The 14,844-nt window shown below is 43.1% G+C and overlaps 1 protein-coding gene across 1 annotated transcript in view; it reads left to right on the top strand.

The window, feature by feature from the left end:
• Positions 1-14,844, top strand: part of RDM1 (RAD52 motif containing 1) — a 40,448-nt gene that overhangs the window by 18,725 nt on the left and 6,879 nt on the right. The window contains exons 4-5 of the mRNA XM_088442428.1: positions 5,755-5,917; positions 8,372-8,470. Coding sequence (XP_088298554.1) covers positions 5,755-5,917; positions 8,372-8,470 — 262 coding nt within the window. The remainder of the gene's footprint in view (positions 1-5,754; positions 5,918-8,371; positions 8,471-14,844) is intronic.

Here is a 14,844-nt window from a genome sequence, read left to right as displayed (position 1 = left end):
GTGCAAAATCCCTTTTTTTTTTTGTCTAAAAATGTGGGGACTTGGTTCAGAACCCTTTGGACACCCCCTAATGACTAATTGGGCAAATAATTCACCCTAAAAAAGTAATGTCATTCTTGGGGCGAAAAAGTGTTTGAAAATGGGTATAGAGTTCTGGGTCTGGTATTTTGGGGTGCTGTAACTAATGAGGTTCACATACATTTATGAACATTATTCTTGGTATATGTTCCCTCAGTTAATGTCTGAGAGGTGTTGTATTATTATTGTGCTTTATTAAAAGTGTTTGAAATGTTTACCAAGCCATTTTTTACTTTTTTAATATTTTGTTGATAATTATTGAACACCCACGAGCGCTGTGCTTTATATATATTTATGGTATTTTTAAAACTTTTTACACTGCACTTTATAGATACAAAAATATACTAGTACCCATTTAAATGAACTCCCAATTTAACTACAAAATTATTTTTTACAAAAGAATTTGCTTTTTTATAATTAATCCACAGTTCTGCAAATAACAGCCCCTTTGACTCAATTTAAGAAGCTAAAATACTTTTATCAGGTCTATTTTTAGACATCTATATTTATTTCCAGGGTCACTTAGGCTTTTTGATTTTATTCGCACCTCTGTGTTTTCGCCTGTTTTTGAACTGAATAGGGCAAAAAGCGGGAACGCGCATTGTGAAAGTACGCAGTAACTTTACGTACAAACAGGCGAATGAGGTGAAAAGATTGCAGCGGCGAAAACATTTAGCTGGCCGCAACTTTTTGCCTCTAACTGAATCTGGCCCATAGATGCAAACAGCATTTGGTGACTCCCAGATAAGCTGGCTCTCTATTTGGATGTATTTCTGTATGTGCCTTTACCATGAGTCCTTACCATAGAGACAGTTACGTGGCCCAGAGAGGGTACTGTTATCCTGCAGTATAGGGACCATCCGTATCAGAGAAGCCATAAAGTTGGCCCTGTTGGCTTACCATGTATGTGCAAATACATGCAGCATATAGCTCTGAATTTTTATTACACTATAGTTTGCAAGTATTGTTGCAGGTACAATTTAGTGTGCTGGGGGACGCTCCACTTTCTATTTTTTTTGTTTAGTATGACCCCTCCCTTTCATGTACCTGAAGAGTATTGCCAAATTGATTTGGGAAGCTTCCACTTTGTTTTGTTTGATGTAATAAAGGAAGCCTGTTGCATCACTGTCATGATTTATTTAAGACCTGAATATGTTGTAGAATGGGGAATAAAGGGGAGAGAATACTGCAGCTGAATAGCAACACTATTGTGTTTTTAGTTTGACTGCAAGATTAGTATTCATAAGGGTGGTGTTTAGAAGCAGTGGACGTATAATATGAATCTCGAGTTTGGGTCTCTTTTAGAAATACTACCTCACTTTTTGAGGTCATTAAGAGTATGATACAGACGAGATCGCTTCTTTGGAGAGTTGATCCCTTTAACTTTCAAAGTGGCAATGGATGCAAGCATATTGAAAAGAGGGTAATCATAAGGACTGTCTCTGGCTTGCTCCAAGGGTGAAAAGCTTAGAGGAAAGGTAGATGGGGCAAAATTTTAGTTGGCCCACTAGTTCGCCGGTTTTGTACTTCGACGTGCCCTCAATGGCAGGGTACCACGACCGGTGAATATTAGGGAATTGTGGACCATTATTCAGGAGGCATGATATACACTATCTACGAAGTGCTTCAGAGAAGGTTGCTGCTGCAATCTGATGGAAATGTGGACCTTCGAGGCAGTTCCATTTTAATTTCATTCCAGAGAATTGCATATTGATTTGCTCTCGAAGTTGAACATGTCCCATCTTTGTCTGGTCTAGAAGATTTCTCTCTCCATACAGACTCTGGTTTCTCTATTGTGGTGTTTATATACAACTCATCTCTCCAGGGGGCAACCATTATCAATATGCAGCTGGGTTGTCTTCACAACAGATCCCATTCTCAGAGGCTGGGGGTAGTCATGTTGCAGTCAACGTTTCAAGGACGGTGAACTTGTCAGGACTCGATCATTCCTTTCAATGTCTAAGAACTCCAGTCGATATTTCGAGCCTTGACCACCGCCCATTTTCTCTTACAAGGTCATCCTGGGCTGGTGGAGTCGGACACTGCGGTGGAGTATCTTCATAACCAGAGCTATTCTCAAATCCCTTTGGCAATGAGGGATCATAAAATGGGGAGAGCATGTGCCAGCCATCTCCCCAGTGTTTATTTCGGGCTTGGAAATTTGGGAGTTTTCTGAGCAGAGAAGATATTCACCCAGAGGTGTTGCAGCTGCTGGTGGATCAATGGAGAAATGCCTGACATTGACTTGATAGTGTCTTGACACAACCACGTCTCACTCTTCTGTTACTGCTTCGGCAACTCTTCTCGTTGATGACATGATGGCCAACTGCAATTATTGGCTCATTTACATATTCCCAACTCTAGCAATGTTGTTGCGAGTTCTGAACAGAATATTGCTAGAGAAGGGTAGAGTTATCCTCGTCCTACCAGATTGGTATTTTGATTTTCTAGGAATTCTGTAGGTCCCTTCTCTATGCCCTCCTTTACTTCCCAACCTTCCCTCACTGTTTTTTTTCGGCTACTTGGGTTTTCCTTATCTGGCTTTAACAGGGTGGCAGTTGAGGCTGTCATCCCATTATCCAGACTTTCTTGATGGCGTGGAACAATCAAAGAAATTGGTATTCTTTGGTGTGAACAAACTCTTTTCAAATTATCTTGCCCCCTTCTGTTTTTACAGCAGGGGTTAGACACAGGTTTGCTTCTGAGTTCTTCAAACATCTGCTTTGTTGGTCTTTTTCCAAAGACAAATAGCTTTAATGCCCAACCATTAAAACATTCTACTAGTCTGTTCTTCATGTACATCCTCCCTATGTTCCACCACTGGTCCCCTAGAGCCTTAACTTGGTTCTTTTTGGGGTTTTTTTTCAATTCGATACTCTGATTCCATAGGATCAAAGGGTAACGTAAATAAACAATTTTTCTCCTAGCTTTTGCATCAGAGAGATGGGTTTCTGGGATTTCTCCTGTTCATATCCGTATTTAGGGTGGATTCAAGTGTTTGAGAGAATTGGCTTCCATCTAAACTGGCTTGGAGCTAATTCAACTGTTTTTTGGGCAGCTAGCCGTTCCTGAGGTGCAAGCAGAAAATAAAAGTAAAGTAGGGCCTCTGGGCTGATAGCAAGTGCAGAGCCTGCCTTTTACACGGCTAAACCTGTGCATTAGGGCTCAAGAATGTGGCCGTTGTGTCTAGAGCGGGCCTGGTCGCTCAAGCAATTGAATTACTTCTCGGCCACTTTAGACAGGAGCTAATTCTCTCAAACAATTGAATTGCCCCCCTAGTGTTCCATGAGGATCAGGAAGTATTAAGAGCGACGCCAGATTTTCTACTGAAAGTGCTGTCAAAATGTCATAGTATTCAGCCTTTTGTGGTCCGAATATAAATCTGGATTCTGTGAGCGAGGGAGACAGATCCCACACTTGTTAGATGTAGTCTGGACTGTAAGGATATATATTCCGAGTACCACTAAATGCAGAAGATCATCTTTTTATAGTCTCTGGTTCACAAAAACGAGGGTGACCTGCAACTAGATGGATTAGGTTAGTGATTTGCCAGGCGTACATTGCTTTAGTTAAGTCAGTGGTGCTTGAGTCGCTGTGCATTCCACATGTTCGGTGGGGGCTTCCTGAGCAGCAATGCATGGCACTTCTGCTGATCGACCTGGTCATCCATGCCTATCTTTATATATGCATGTTTTTCAGTTATAATTAGATTCTTTTTTTTTTAAATCAAGTATATAATATCTGTTAAAACCAAAAGCCTAATGCTGGGCATGCACTCTACAATTATCTGTCAGATATCTGTCTAATCTGTCTGTGGGAAGGAAAATCTGGTCCCTTTTCTAGTGTTTGGAAGCAAATTTGTATTGTTATTTGCTCCCATACATTACCAAGTTTTCATTCCAACCAGCAAAATTGGACAGATATCTGACAGATAATTGTAGAGTGTATGCCCAGCATTACCCATGTGTGCATAATGTATCTAGGAAGATAATCAAATGCAGTGACGTATGGCAGCATACTAAACAGGGAAAATATGAGATCTATTCTGGAAAAAGCATTGTGGCCCTTAGTCAATTAAACTTTTTAATTGCAACTTGCAATTTTTTGAAAGTCCATCTCTGCGACCTATTCAATTATTTGCATCTCCAAAACTCGACTCCCTCCCCTCATACCTTTTGCTAAAATGAGACTGGATTGCAACTGGATGCATCATTTCATAGACAGTATTGTAAATGCTAAATATCTCAGGACACAAGGGAAATGTATTGATGTTAATGGCTGGACTGTGCAGCTAATACGGTATGTACCCCAGTTGATTGGAGCATCTAAATTGCTCTGCAAAGCGAACACCGATATTTCATTTCAGTACTTATATAGGTGTAGGCTTCCTCTTTCCCAATTGTGTATGAATCTGTCTTTATTTCTGCTCTACTTTGCAGACCGCAGGTTCACCATATACGTTTTCCTCAAGACATTTGAGCTGACATTTATTTGTAGTTTTCTAGATTACAGGTCAGTTCCCTATATTTAAAAGTATATCACAGGGGTACACTTTTTTTTTTTTCATGATAGTCATTTGTAATTTGAATATATCGAGAGAACCTTTGTACATATATATTTTTTCTCCTCTCTCGCTAATTTTGACTAGTTAATTAGTTTTAGTGATATTTTAGCTGTAACATAATTTGCTTATAGTAACAACAGTAAAATTTGCGTACACTGGAATAGGAACAATTGCTAAATTACTAATATCATAAACTTTTCAAAAGAAATTAAATTACTGGATGTAGGTTTATTTCCAACATATGTGGAAGCTTTTTCAGTGTAGGCCTTTATATTCACCAACATGCAAGTGGCTTTGATCAGTCTAATGCAAAGTAGGGTAATGAAAGCAAGTGTTTGGTTGATGTGGGTTAGTGCAGAGGTTCGCAAACTCTGTCCTCAAGGCACCCTAACAGTCCAGGTTTTAAGGATATCCATGCTTGACCACACTTGACTTAATAAGTACATCAGTCAATTTTACTTATCCATGGTTGAGCACAGGTGGTTATCTCTGAACCCTGAGCTGTTAGGGTGCCTTGAGGACCGAGTTTGGGAACCTCTGGGTTAGTGCATGGCACATGATTGTGACTCTATTAATATAATTTCCCAGAATTGTTTTAATGGGTTATATCCAAACGGCTCTGTAGTTAAGACTGAACCCAAATGAAAAGTAAATCATAGAAATTATCATGTTTAATATTTGTAGCATATAAATGCATGTTTATATTTACTGTAGGGCTGGATATGATGGTAATACTTTGGGTCAGATTAACATTTATTGTGATATTTGAAGCTACAATGCCTGCTTGTATCACTTTAATACAGAGTACAGCTTGAATAGCATTAAGGTATTTGAGTGCAGAGAATCCTACGTCGTCTTTTGTTTATACAATGTGGTCACCCTCTCTTGTGTGCCAGGTTTAAGTTTTTTTTGCATTAATATTTGCAGTAGAGCACAGTAATTTGGATTTCTTTATATCCAAACTACAGCATGCTCTATTTTGTAATGTCTTTCATGCGTTATGCAATTTTGGACCCATATTGTTCAGTAAAATCAGAAATCTTTTCTATATAATTAAGCATTTCCAAATGGAAAAGGTTAGCATATGCACAAGGTTTGTGTTTTCTCCTCAGCTACAGAATATCTCTGGCCTGGATGAGGAGGCAGAGGTGGAAGACTGTCCACAGGAACAGGCAAAGCTGAGATATTTGTGTGTTGTCCAAGTGACCCTTCCCTATCATGGAGTTAGTAGCAGAGGAGTCGGTGTTGTACAGGAGAGTATGGAGAAACAGAATGGTACTTGTTGCGTCATTTTTCAACAAGGGTATTTTTTATTCCTTCTTCAAAATCATCATGCGAACATATTAGTTATCTTGACATTGCCTAATAAATGCTAGTTAGACAATATTTTGAACGATTTCGACTCATCGGAACGACAAATCATGCAGTGTACAATAACGATGCCGATGCGCTTACTCGCTGGTCATCCGTCGTATTTTCAGATCTTGCCTACAGGCAGGAAGATCTGGCAATCTCGTTAACGATTTGCGGCATATCGTTCAGTGTTTAGGCACTAACAACATGTTGTTCCGACCTGAACGATGCCGACGTACGTCACTTGACAGACATTCCCTAATGGTGGACAAAATGAGTAGAGGTCCCCTGTATTTTCCATAACTAGCACCAGACTATTTCTAGTGGGGGTAATGCCACAGCCAGGGGAACCCTTTCACAGGATCCCCCGGCCAAAGCATTACGCCTGACCGCTAGTCAGCCAATAAAGAGTTCCCCCGCTCCAGGCCTGGGCTGATAGCCTGGAGCTATTCCCGGCACCCCTGGGCGGTGGGTGCCGAGTTGATAGTGTAAATGTATGTGTGTAAAAATAAAAGTGATAACATTGTCTTTTGCAGGAGAACTGCAGGTCCCAGCAAGCTTCCCTCGCATGCTGGTACTTGGAGAACCACAAGTACAATCATGCAGATCATTACGGACCGGCTGGTACCTGTAGTTCACCTGCCAAAGAAATGTCAAAATAAAGACCACACACACACACACACACCTTGACCTTATAGTTTTATTAAAACATACATGTACACTCACAATCACACATACTCGCCTAGTATCCCTGTAGCCAATCATGTCCCCTTCTCCATGTAGAAATCCACAGATGCATGTAAAAAAAAAACCAAAAAACATTCTCTCCTATTCCTAGCGTGGATCACGTCCTCTTCATTCCAGGTAGACATCCACAGTCTTAAAATAAATAAATGTCCCGGACCACAAACTTAGTACTGTCCTCTAAGGAGAGTACTACCCGAATGACCGCTCAGCCGTGGTTTTTCTCTATAGAAATCCGGGTGCTGAGCTTCCATTGGCTGAGAGAGGTGAGTCTCAGCCAATGAGCGGTTCCCACCATTGACTTCAATGGTGAGAACCGCTAAGGTTACTAACGGTATCACAGCCAGGACTGTCTGGGGCGGGTGATGCTTTTAGGAGAAGACCCCATGTCGTCTATTTTATTTTATTTTTTGTTGCTCTATACCAGTGGTTCCACAAACTTTTCTGAATCACGTTGCCCTAGAGTGTTAGCATTGTTTACATGGCACCCCTAAGCCGAAAGTTTTGTTATTGAGAAATTCAGAAAAAAATTTAGTTAAGTAAAGTAAATTGTGTTTACCTGTCATCCTTAGGTTTAGTTATGTGGGGGAGGACAGGTTTGAGCTTCTGTTTGTCCACATATTTACATTACATTGACCATAAATCATTTGATGCTGGACCACCAACCTGAGGCACTCCTGCAAGTGTCCCGAGGCACCCCAGGGTGCCACAGCGCACAGTTAAAAATGTTGGGACTAGGTTCAGAACCTTTTCAATCTGCCGTGCGATAGTTGCGTTAATTCCATCCACGCAAATTTTTTTTACCGTGGATGATTTAATATGCCTCTTAATGGGTTATATAACAAAAGCTGTACACCCGTCACGGAATGGGTTTGAAGTCCCGGCGGCTGAATAGTCGGTTTATATCCTGATGCTGGCAGCTTAAAGATCCCGACAGGGCAGATAAATACATTATCCCTACCCCATTCCACCACCTAACCCTAACCCTCCCGTAGTGGGCCTAACCTTTCCCCCCGGGGGTGCCCAACCCTCCCTACCCCCTTACCGCAACCTAAACCTAACCCTCCCAGGAGGGGTGCCTAACCTCCTCCCCCCCCAGGGGTGCCTAACCCTCTCCCCTAGGGGTGCCTAACTTTAACCTCCTCCCCCCCAATAGCTAACCCTAACCCTGCTACGCTCTCTAAAGTTAACCCAACCCCCCCCCCCCCCCCCCCCCGCGGCTGACACTAAGTGTGCCCTGACCTCGCTCGGTCCAGCGTCCTCTGGCTTTACCCCGTCGATATGCCGACGCCTGTCTTAAAGCCCTTGTCGGGATTCGGATGTCTGTATTGAGACCAGCGGCATTGCAGCGGCCGGTCTCATAACTACACCCCCCCCCCCCGTCACCTAGTTTATTCCTACATCTCTTACTGCATTCCAACCTTACACTAGTTGACACAAATTCCCCTACTTACTGTCTTTATACTGGGGCGGTGTTGACTAGGCTGCATTCTCATGATTATAGTTTGAGCATTTAATGTTAATGCTTTGCATATAGGCAAAGTTCCACTTTAGATTAATGCTGTACAGGCTTGTTGACACTTACTAGCATTTTAAAGTATATTCTTCAAAATTAAAAATGTTTTTTTTCAGACCCAATGGAATTTCTCTTAAAGAATGGAAAATTGCAGAAATATGCTGTGCAAAGGGCTCTGTCTAACGCTTTCCAGAAGATCCTGTTGGTAGTTTTCGGTAAGACATATTTAATGCACCCCCATTATAGGATTTGTTGTCCCCTCTCTATTGGTCTTTAACGAAAAATGGTAAGACAGGGTTGGGTATGGGATGCCAGTGGACAGAATACTGGCAGCGGCATCCCGACCCAATTAGGCAACAGTCCTAACCCTTCCTCTAACACACCTTTCCCGCAGCCTAACCCTAACCCTCACTCCCAGCAGCCTAACCCTCCCCCTAGTGCCATACCATAAACCTATCCCTAATACTTACCGTCTGAATTCTGGTGCCAAGATTCCAACTGCTGTCGGGATTCCGGCGCCGGTATTCTGAGCGCCGGCATCCCAACCAGTGGGATGGTAACTACAAGAAGGGGGACAGGGAATTTGATAGGTGCATTTAGGAACTTATATCAAGGGTAATAATATATTAACCCTTTATTGCTGAACAGACTGGTACCATATGAATTAAAATATACAGTATTTGTCAAAAGTCTGAGCACACCAGTATATTTTAAGGAATTTTAAATTTAACTGCACAGTAACTAAATAAAACCTGTTTTTATTGGCTTTGTTTACAAAATAAACAACTGTTTGAACAATAAGGAACCAAAAAAAATAGTACTTGTTTTGACTAGGCAAGTTTATATAGGTAGTCTGCTTTCATTGAAGTGACGACCCTTAGCTTTGATAAGCGCTTTGCATATCCTTGGCATCCTATTTACTCATTTTTCGTGATCCATTCGACTCCAGCAGCTTTGAAGAGCTTCCCAGAGGCCCTCAGTGTTGGTAGGCATCTGTTTTCGGACTTCCCTGTCTAGTTCTTCCCACAAAAGCTCGATGGGTGAAACATCTAGTGATTGAGGTGGCCGTTCCATTTTTGTTACGACTTGAGCGTCTTGTTTCCTTTGCAAATAATTAGTACACAGCTTGGACGTGTTTTGAATCATTATCTTGTTGGAAAACAAAGTTCTGACCCACAAGTCGCCTTCCGGAGGGAATCGCATGACGCACTAATATGTTGTGGTACACCTTTTGATCCATCATTCCGGCGATTCTGACTAAGTCACCAACTTGGTTGCCTGCGAAACATCCCCAAACCATCACATTGCCTCCTCCATGCTTAACTGTTGGCGCTACACAGTCTGGGAGAAAGCGCTCACCTGGACGACGGCGCACAAAAGCCTGGCGATGCGAGCCAAAGTACAAATTACGATTTGTTGGTCCAAAGCACCCTCTTTCACTGTTCCTCAGTCCAATCCTTATGCTTCTTAGCCCATGCGTACCTTTTTGCTACGTTTGTAGCACGTAGAACTGGTTTTCTTACCGCAACCCTACCACTAAGGCCATATTCCTGCAAGCGCCTGGCAATCAGACTGGGAACGACTTTTCTGCAACTCCCTTCCTATTTCCGGAGCGGTCAAACGTTTGTTGCGCTTTCTAGTAGTCACAATGAAGTTGTCCTCACGAACAGTTGTTGTTTTTGGACGACCAGTTCGTTTTCTTGTAACATTTTGAACAGTTTTTGACTTTCATTCAAAAGCCCGGCGCACGGCCCCAATGGATTCCTTCAACCGTTTGTGGATTTGCTGCGAAGAATAACCTTCTTCCCTCAAAACAATAAAATGATGTGAGCACGTGTTTCCACACTTAACTCAGTTCTTTTTGGCCATTTTTGACTGGAGCTTTCAGAAAACTTGTTGACGTAAGAAAGCAGCACAATCACACGTTGCTTCTTTTGGATTTCAGGGGGTGTAGTCAGAATTTTGACAAGTACTGTAACTTATTATTGTCATTAAGAATTGTCTATAATTGACACTGTAGATGATAGTTAGTGACATATAAAATTAAAACAATATAGAGTAAGTGTAATTAAATTTGTGAGTTGTAAAAGGAATGCATTGTCAATTATGATCATACGCCAGTGGTGGAAAAATGGTTGTTATAGGATTAGTGTGTTCTATCAGCCCAAGAAAAAGAGGGCATCAACTTCCTTAATAGCCTTGTTTATAACCATGCCGTAGTCTGGCAGTATTTGTGGGATTGGTTGGGGAACAGTGAAATTTACCCTTGCACTTCTTTGGAATGGACCAGGTCTATTTCCTCCATCTCCATGACCAGGAGAAATTATATAATATACCACAGACTAAACTAGAACATTTGCTTTGGAGCTTTTATTTAATGTAAATAAACTGGCACATTTATCTTCCACAAGGTTGGTCACTTTTTGTAAAACATAAATGTACTCCTCTTCTGTCCTGGCCAAGATTATATCATTTCCTTGAAATATATACAGCTGAATTTGCTACTTATTGCAATCATGTGTAATACATATTTTATTCTACAACACATAAGGTACACCTCCTTATGTTTTTTCCTTTTTTTTTATATAATCAGAGCACTCCTTTCTTTTTATTTTTTATTATATATACACCACACTGTGGTTCAATATTACCCCCTGATATCTGTATACACCTCATGACCTCTTGTACAAGATACACCTCTCCGTAATATTCCACCTTAACGTGTCATTTTAAAACCTCTTACTTTATTGAAAAATGTTTCTATCCATCTATAAAAAATTTTTTTCCCATATTTAATTCCCAATCTCACTTTGTCAATAGTACATGTACACAGTTAAGGGGCCTATCCATTACCCGACTTTGTGAACAATCCGAACAAAACCAGGAGGTTTTGGTCGCATTGTTCACAAAGTCTGGTAATGGGTAGCCGGCAAGGACCAGTGATGCGCGTGCATGCTGTGTCCTTGCTGTCCCCGACTGTCTACTGAACATGCCCGTCAACCTGACAACGCTGGTCAGGTTCGGCATGTTCAGGGATAGGAGGTCTGGCTCCTTCACTGAATGACGTTCAGTGAACGCCATTCAGTGCGGGCACCGCACCTCGGCGACCTGAAGGTCTGAACGCTAGACGTTCAGACTTTCAGGTGACGTAGTGGATACCCCCCCTTTATGCACATATTGTTATGGCTTTTGTAATTGCAGCCACACTCTTTTATACCCCCATCACTTTAAATTGCCTTCATTTTATAATTATTAGTGTACTCAACATGAATACATGGCCATCTTTTTAGATAATAGGATGATCTGATTGGTTATCGCTGCCTAGTACTACATAAATGACAATCACATTTTCATTATTCTGCTTTTCTACTTCAGGGTCCATAGAAGGTCCACAGGAAACCTTGGGGTATAGGTGATGACTAAGACATCAGGGCACCATGCAGTTAAATTTTTTCTCCCAGGATGCAACGGGAGCCTCCCTCTATACCCCGCCCCCGGGCCAGAGGCTCCTCAGTTTCGTTTGGTGCCTGGCCGGAGTCGGGTCACTATATTGCAGTGGGGCTGTTACTAACAGCCCTGAAAATGTAAAGTTTTTTTCTAAGTGCGGTCAGCGTGAACAGTCCAATGGCAGTTCGCACGCCGCATCATCACCCCGCTGGTGCTGAGACGCTGGTACTAATCCATGGCTCTCGGCGGGCCTCAGGGGTCTTGGCTAGCAGGGACCCCGGAGGATTCCTAGAATGCGGCTGGACGCTATGGGATGCAGGTAAGCGACATGTACCGCGGTGGTGCGTGCCGAGACGCAGTCTTTTTTTTCTCCAGAGTTGGGGGACACCGTGGGATGACAGCAAGCACTGAGTCCTGAGTCCACACTAAGCCGCTTGGGACTTGAGTTCTACGGAATACTCCAGCGTCACAGGGGTTAAACGCTGGCTGGGGGAGGAAGCCTTCCCCGTCTAACAGCCGGCTCCTCCCCGCTGCTGAACATGCCTTTCCTCTGTGGTCTGGCTTGATCTGTGACAGCTTCCTATTTCTGTCTCCGCCTCCCCACGAGTTCTTCGGTCATTCTCCTGGCTGTGTCGCTGATCTCCACATGCAGTGCGGAGTACGGGTTCCCCTACATACCTCTCCTCTGGTTGGTGGTCAGTGTATGTCGCACACTTGTCCTACTAGACCAGTGATTCCCAACCTCATTCCTCAAGGCACACTAACAGTCCTGGTTTTAGTGATATCCATGCTAAAGCACAGATGGTTAAATCAAAATAACTGAGGTTCTAAATAAGTCACCTGTGCTCAAGTATGGCTATGCTTAAAGCCTGGACTGTTAGTGTGCCTTGATTACCGTGGTTGGGAAACCCCTGTACTAGACGCTAAGTCTCTGTAGTTGACCTAAGAAAGTGCCATTAAGTGCAGGTATTATTGTTTTTTGAATTTGTGACTGTATGCTAGCACTGTGTGCCTGTTTTTTTGCTAAAAACTATAATTCTTTTGTTGCTATCCCTGTACCTATTCTGGGCCATAAGCACGGGTGTGGTGCGGGTGTGGCACAAGTCGCAGCTGAGACTCAGTCTCTGTTAAGTGATCCTCTTTACTATGTCTGGCAGTGAGAGTTATATGACTAAGTTACCCTGCTCTGTAAAAAAATGTACCACAGCGTTAGGGGCAGGGGACAGAGCTTCCGAGGGAGTTATCTTTTTGGTGTTATACTGCCCCGGGTCCTTCTGAGGCTTCTACTGTTCAGCAGGAGCCACCATGGGAGTGCTTTGCAAAAGCACTAACAACCATTTGAGGGCATTTAGCAGGCCCTCCTATATGTCCACAGTTCAGTTTTCAACAACAGCACCTTTTGCCAGCGCAAAACCTGCTGCAACTTCCTACACCTTCACAGGTGTTGCCCCCTCAGTGGGCTAATACAGTTCCTGCTATATTGCAGGGTGCGACTGAGATACGTCAGCAGGACACACCTATCAGCAGACCAGCTAAAAGGGTATTGCTATTGTCGCAATCTACTGTATGGGATGGGATGATGATGTGTCATCTGATGATGATCTACTTCTGGATGAGTCTGACTCTGAGCTTACCTTCTCTGGAGGCGAGGGTCAAGTCTAATAATATATATATATATATATATATATATATATATATATATATTATTCCAGGGCTAATACAAGCTGTAAAAGCAGCCATGATCATTGAAGATCTAAATCTAGGCATGCATAGTTCATGGAAGAAAAGGTGACTGAGGCTACATTTCCATTATCTGACCAATTGGTGAATCACTTGGAGGTAGCTTGGAAAATGCCTGGAAAGCGGTATCAACTGCAGAGGCGTCTAGTCCAGTGATTCCCAACCTCGGTCCTCAAGGCACACTAACGGTCCTGGTTTTAGTGATATCCTTGTTTGTGCACAGTTGATTAAATCAAAATAACTGAGGTTCTAATTAAGTCACTTGTGCTGAGGTGTGGCTATCCCTAAAACCTGGACTGTTAGTGTGCCTTGAGGACCGTGGTTGGGAACCCCTGGTCTAGTCTCTACTTACCCTTTTGGCGAAAATTATTTTTCCAAATGGGAGACTTCACCGGTGGTGGATTCCCATGTCACTCGCGTGGTAAGAAGCGCAACGCTTCCTATGCTTTCCATGTTGTCCCTGAAGGATGTTACAGATAGATAATGCCTTAAATCTGTTTATTCCCTTTCGGGGGCTGCGTGCAGACCAGCAATGGCCATTTGCTGGGTGGCTCGGGCCATGGAATGTTGGGCTAATAGCCTTGAAACATTCTTAGCCTCTAATGTTACCAGGGAACAGCTGAATCTGGTGAGAAATCTCCGAGATTTGGCTACCTATATAAATGAGGCAGCTTTGGATATTGGCCTACTAAATGCCAGGGTTTCTTCGGCAGCCATTGCAGCTCGCCGCTCTCTGTGGCTGTTTTTGGAGAGCTGATGCGGAATCCAAGAAGGTGTTGGAATGTTTGCCTTATGACGGTAAAGTCTTGTTTGGCCCTGATTTGGACAAGATTGTGAATACCTTAGCAGCAGCTAAGTCTACTTGTCTGCCTTCTGCTCCAGCTTCTTCGGGGGCTCGGACTCCGTCCTCTCAGACCTATCGGGCCCCAGGTAAGGCTAGAACTCAGTCCTTTCCCAGGCCATCCACCACCAAAAAATCTGCCAGGCCTAAGAAGCAGCCCTAGAGTACCAGATGTCCGGCTGCCAAGCCTGATGACAAGCTCTCCGCTTGACGGCATGGGCCTCTTCCTGGGGGACCCCAGGGTGGGAAGCCGACTTCTTTAGTTCACCCAGTACTGGTGTGAAACTACCACGGATTCCTGGGTGAAGGAAGTGGTCTCTCTGGGGTACGCCCTCTCCTTCCGCAGAAGGCCTCCCCATCAATTCCTTTGCACAGGGCTTCCGAAAAACGCGTACAAGGCTTTGGCTATTCAACAGGTGGTACAGTCCATGCTACAGGCAGGATTCATTGTACTGGTCCCGATGTCCCAAAGAGGAACGGTATTATTCCAGCCTTTTTTTAGTCCAGAAGCAAAACTGTTCTTACCGTCCTATTCTCAATCTCATGTCCCTGAACAAATTC

This window comes from Taudactylus pleione, unplaced genomic scaffold (assembly GCF_031769625.1).
Source record: "Taudactylus pleione unplaced genomic scaffold, aTauple2 ptg000018l, whole genome shotgun sequence".
NCBI lineage: Eukaryota > Metazoa > Chordata > Amphibia > Anura > Myobatrachidae > Taudactylus > Taudactylus pleione.
Note: the sequence above shows the minus strand (reverse complement) of the source record. Positions and strands in the feature narration are given on the sequence as shown.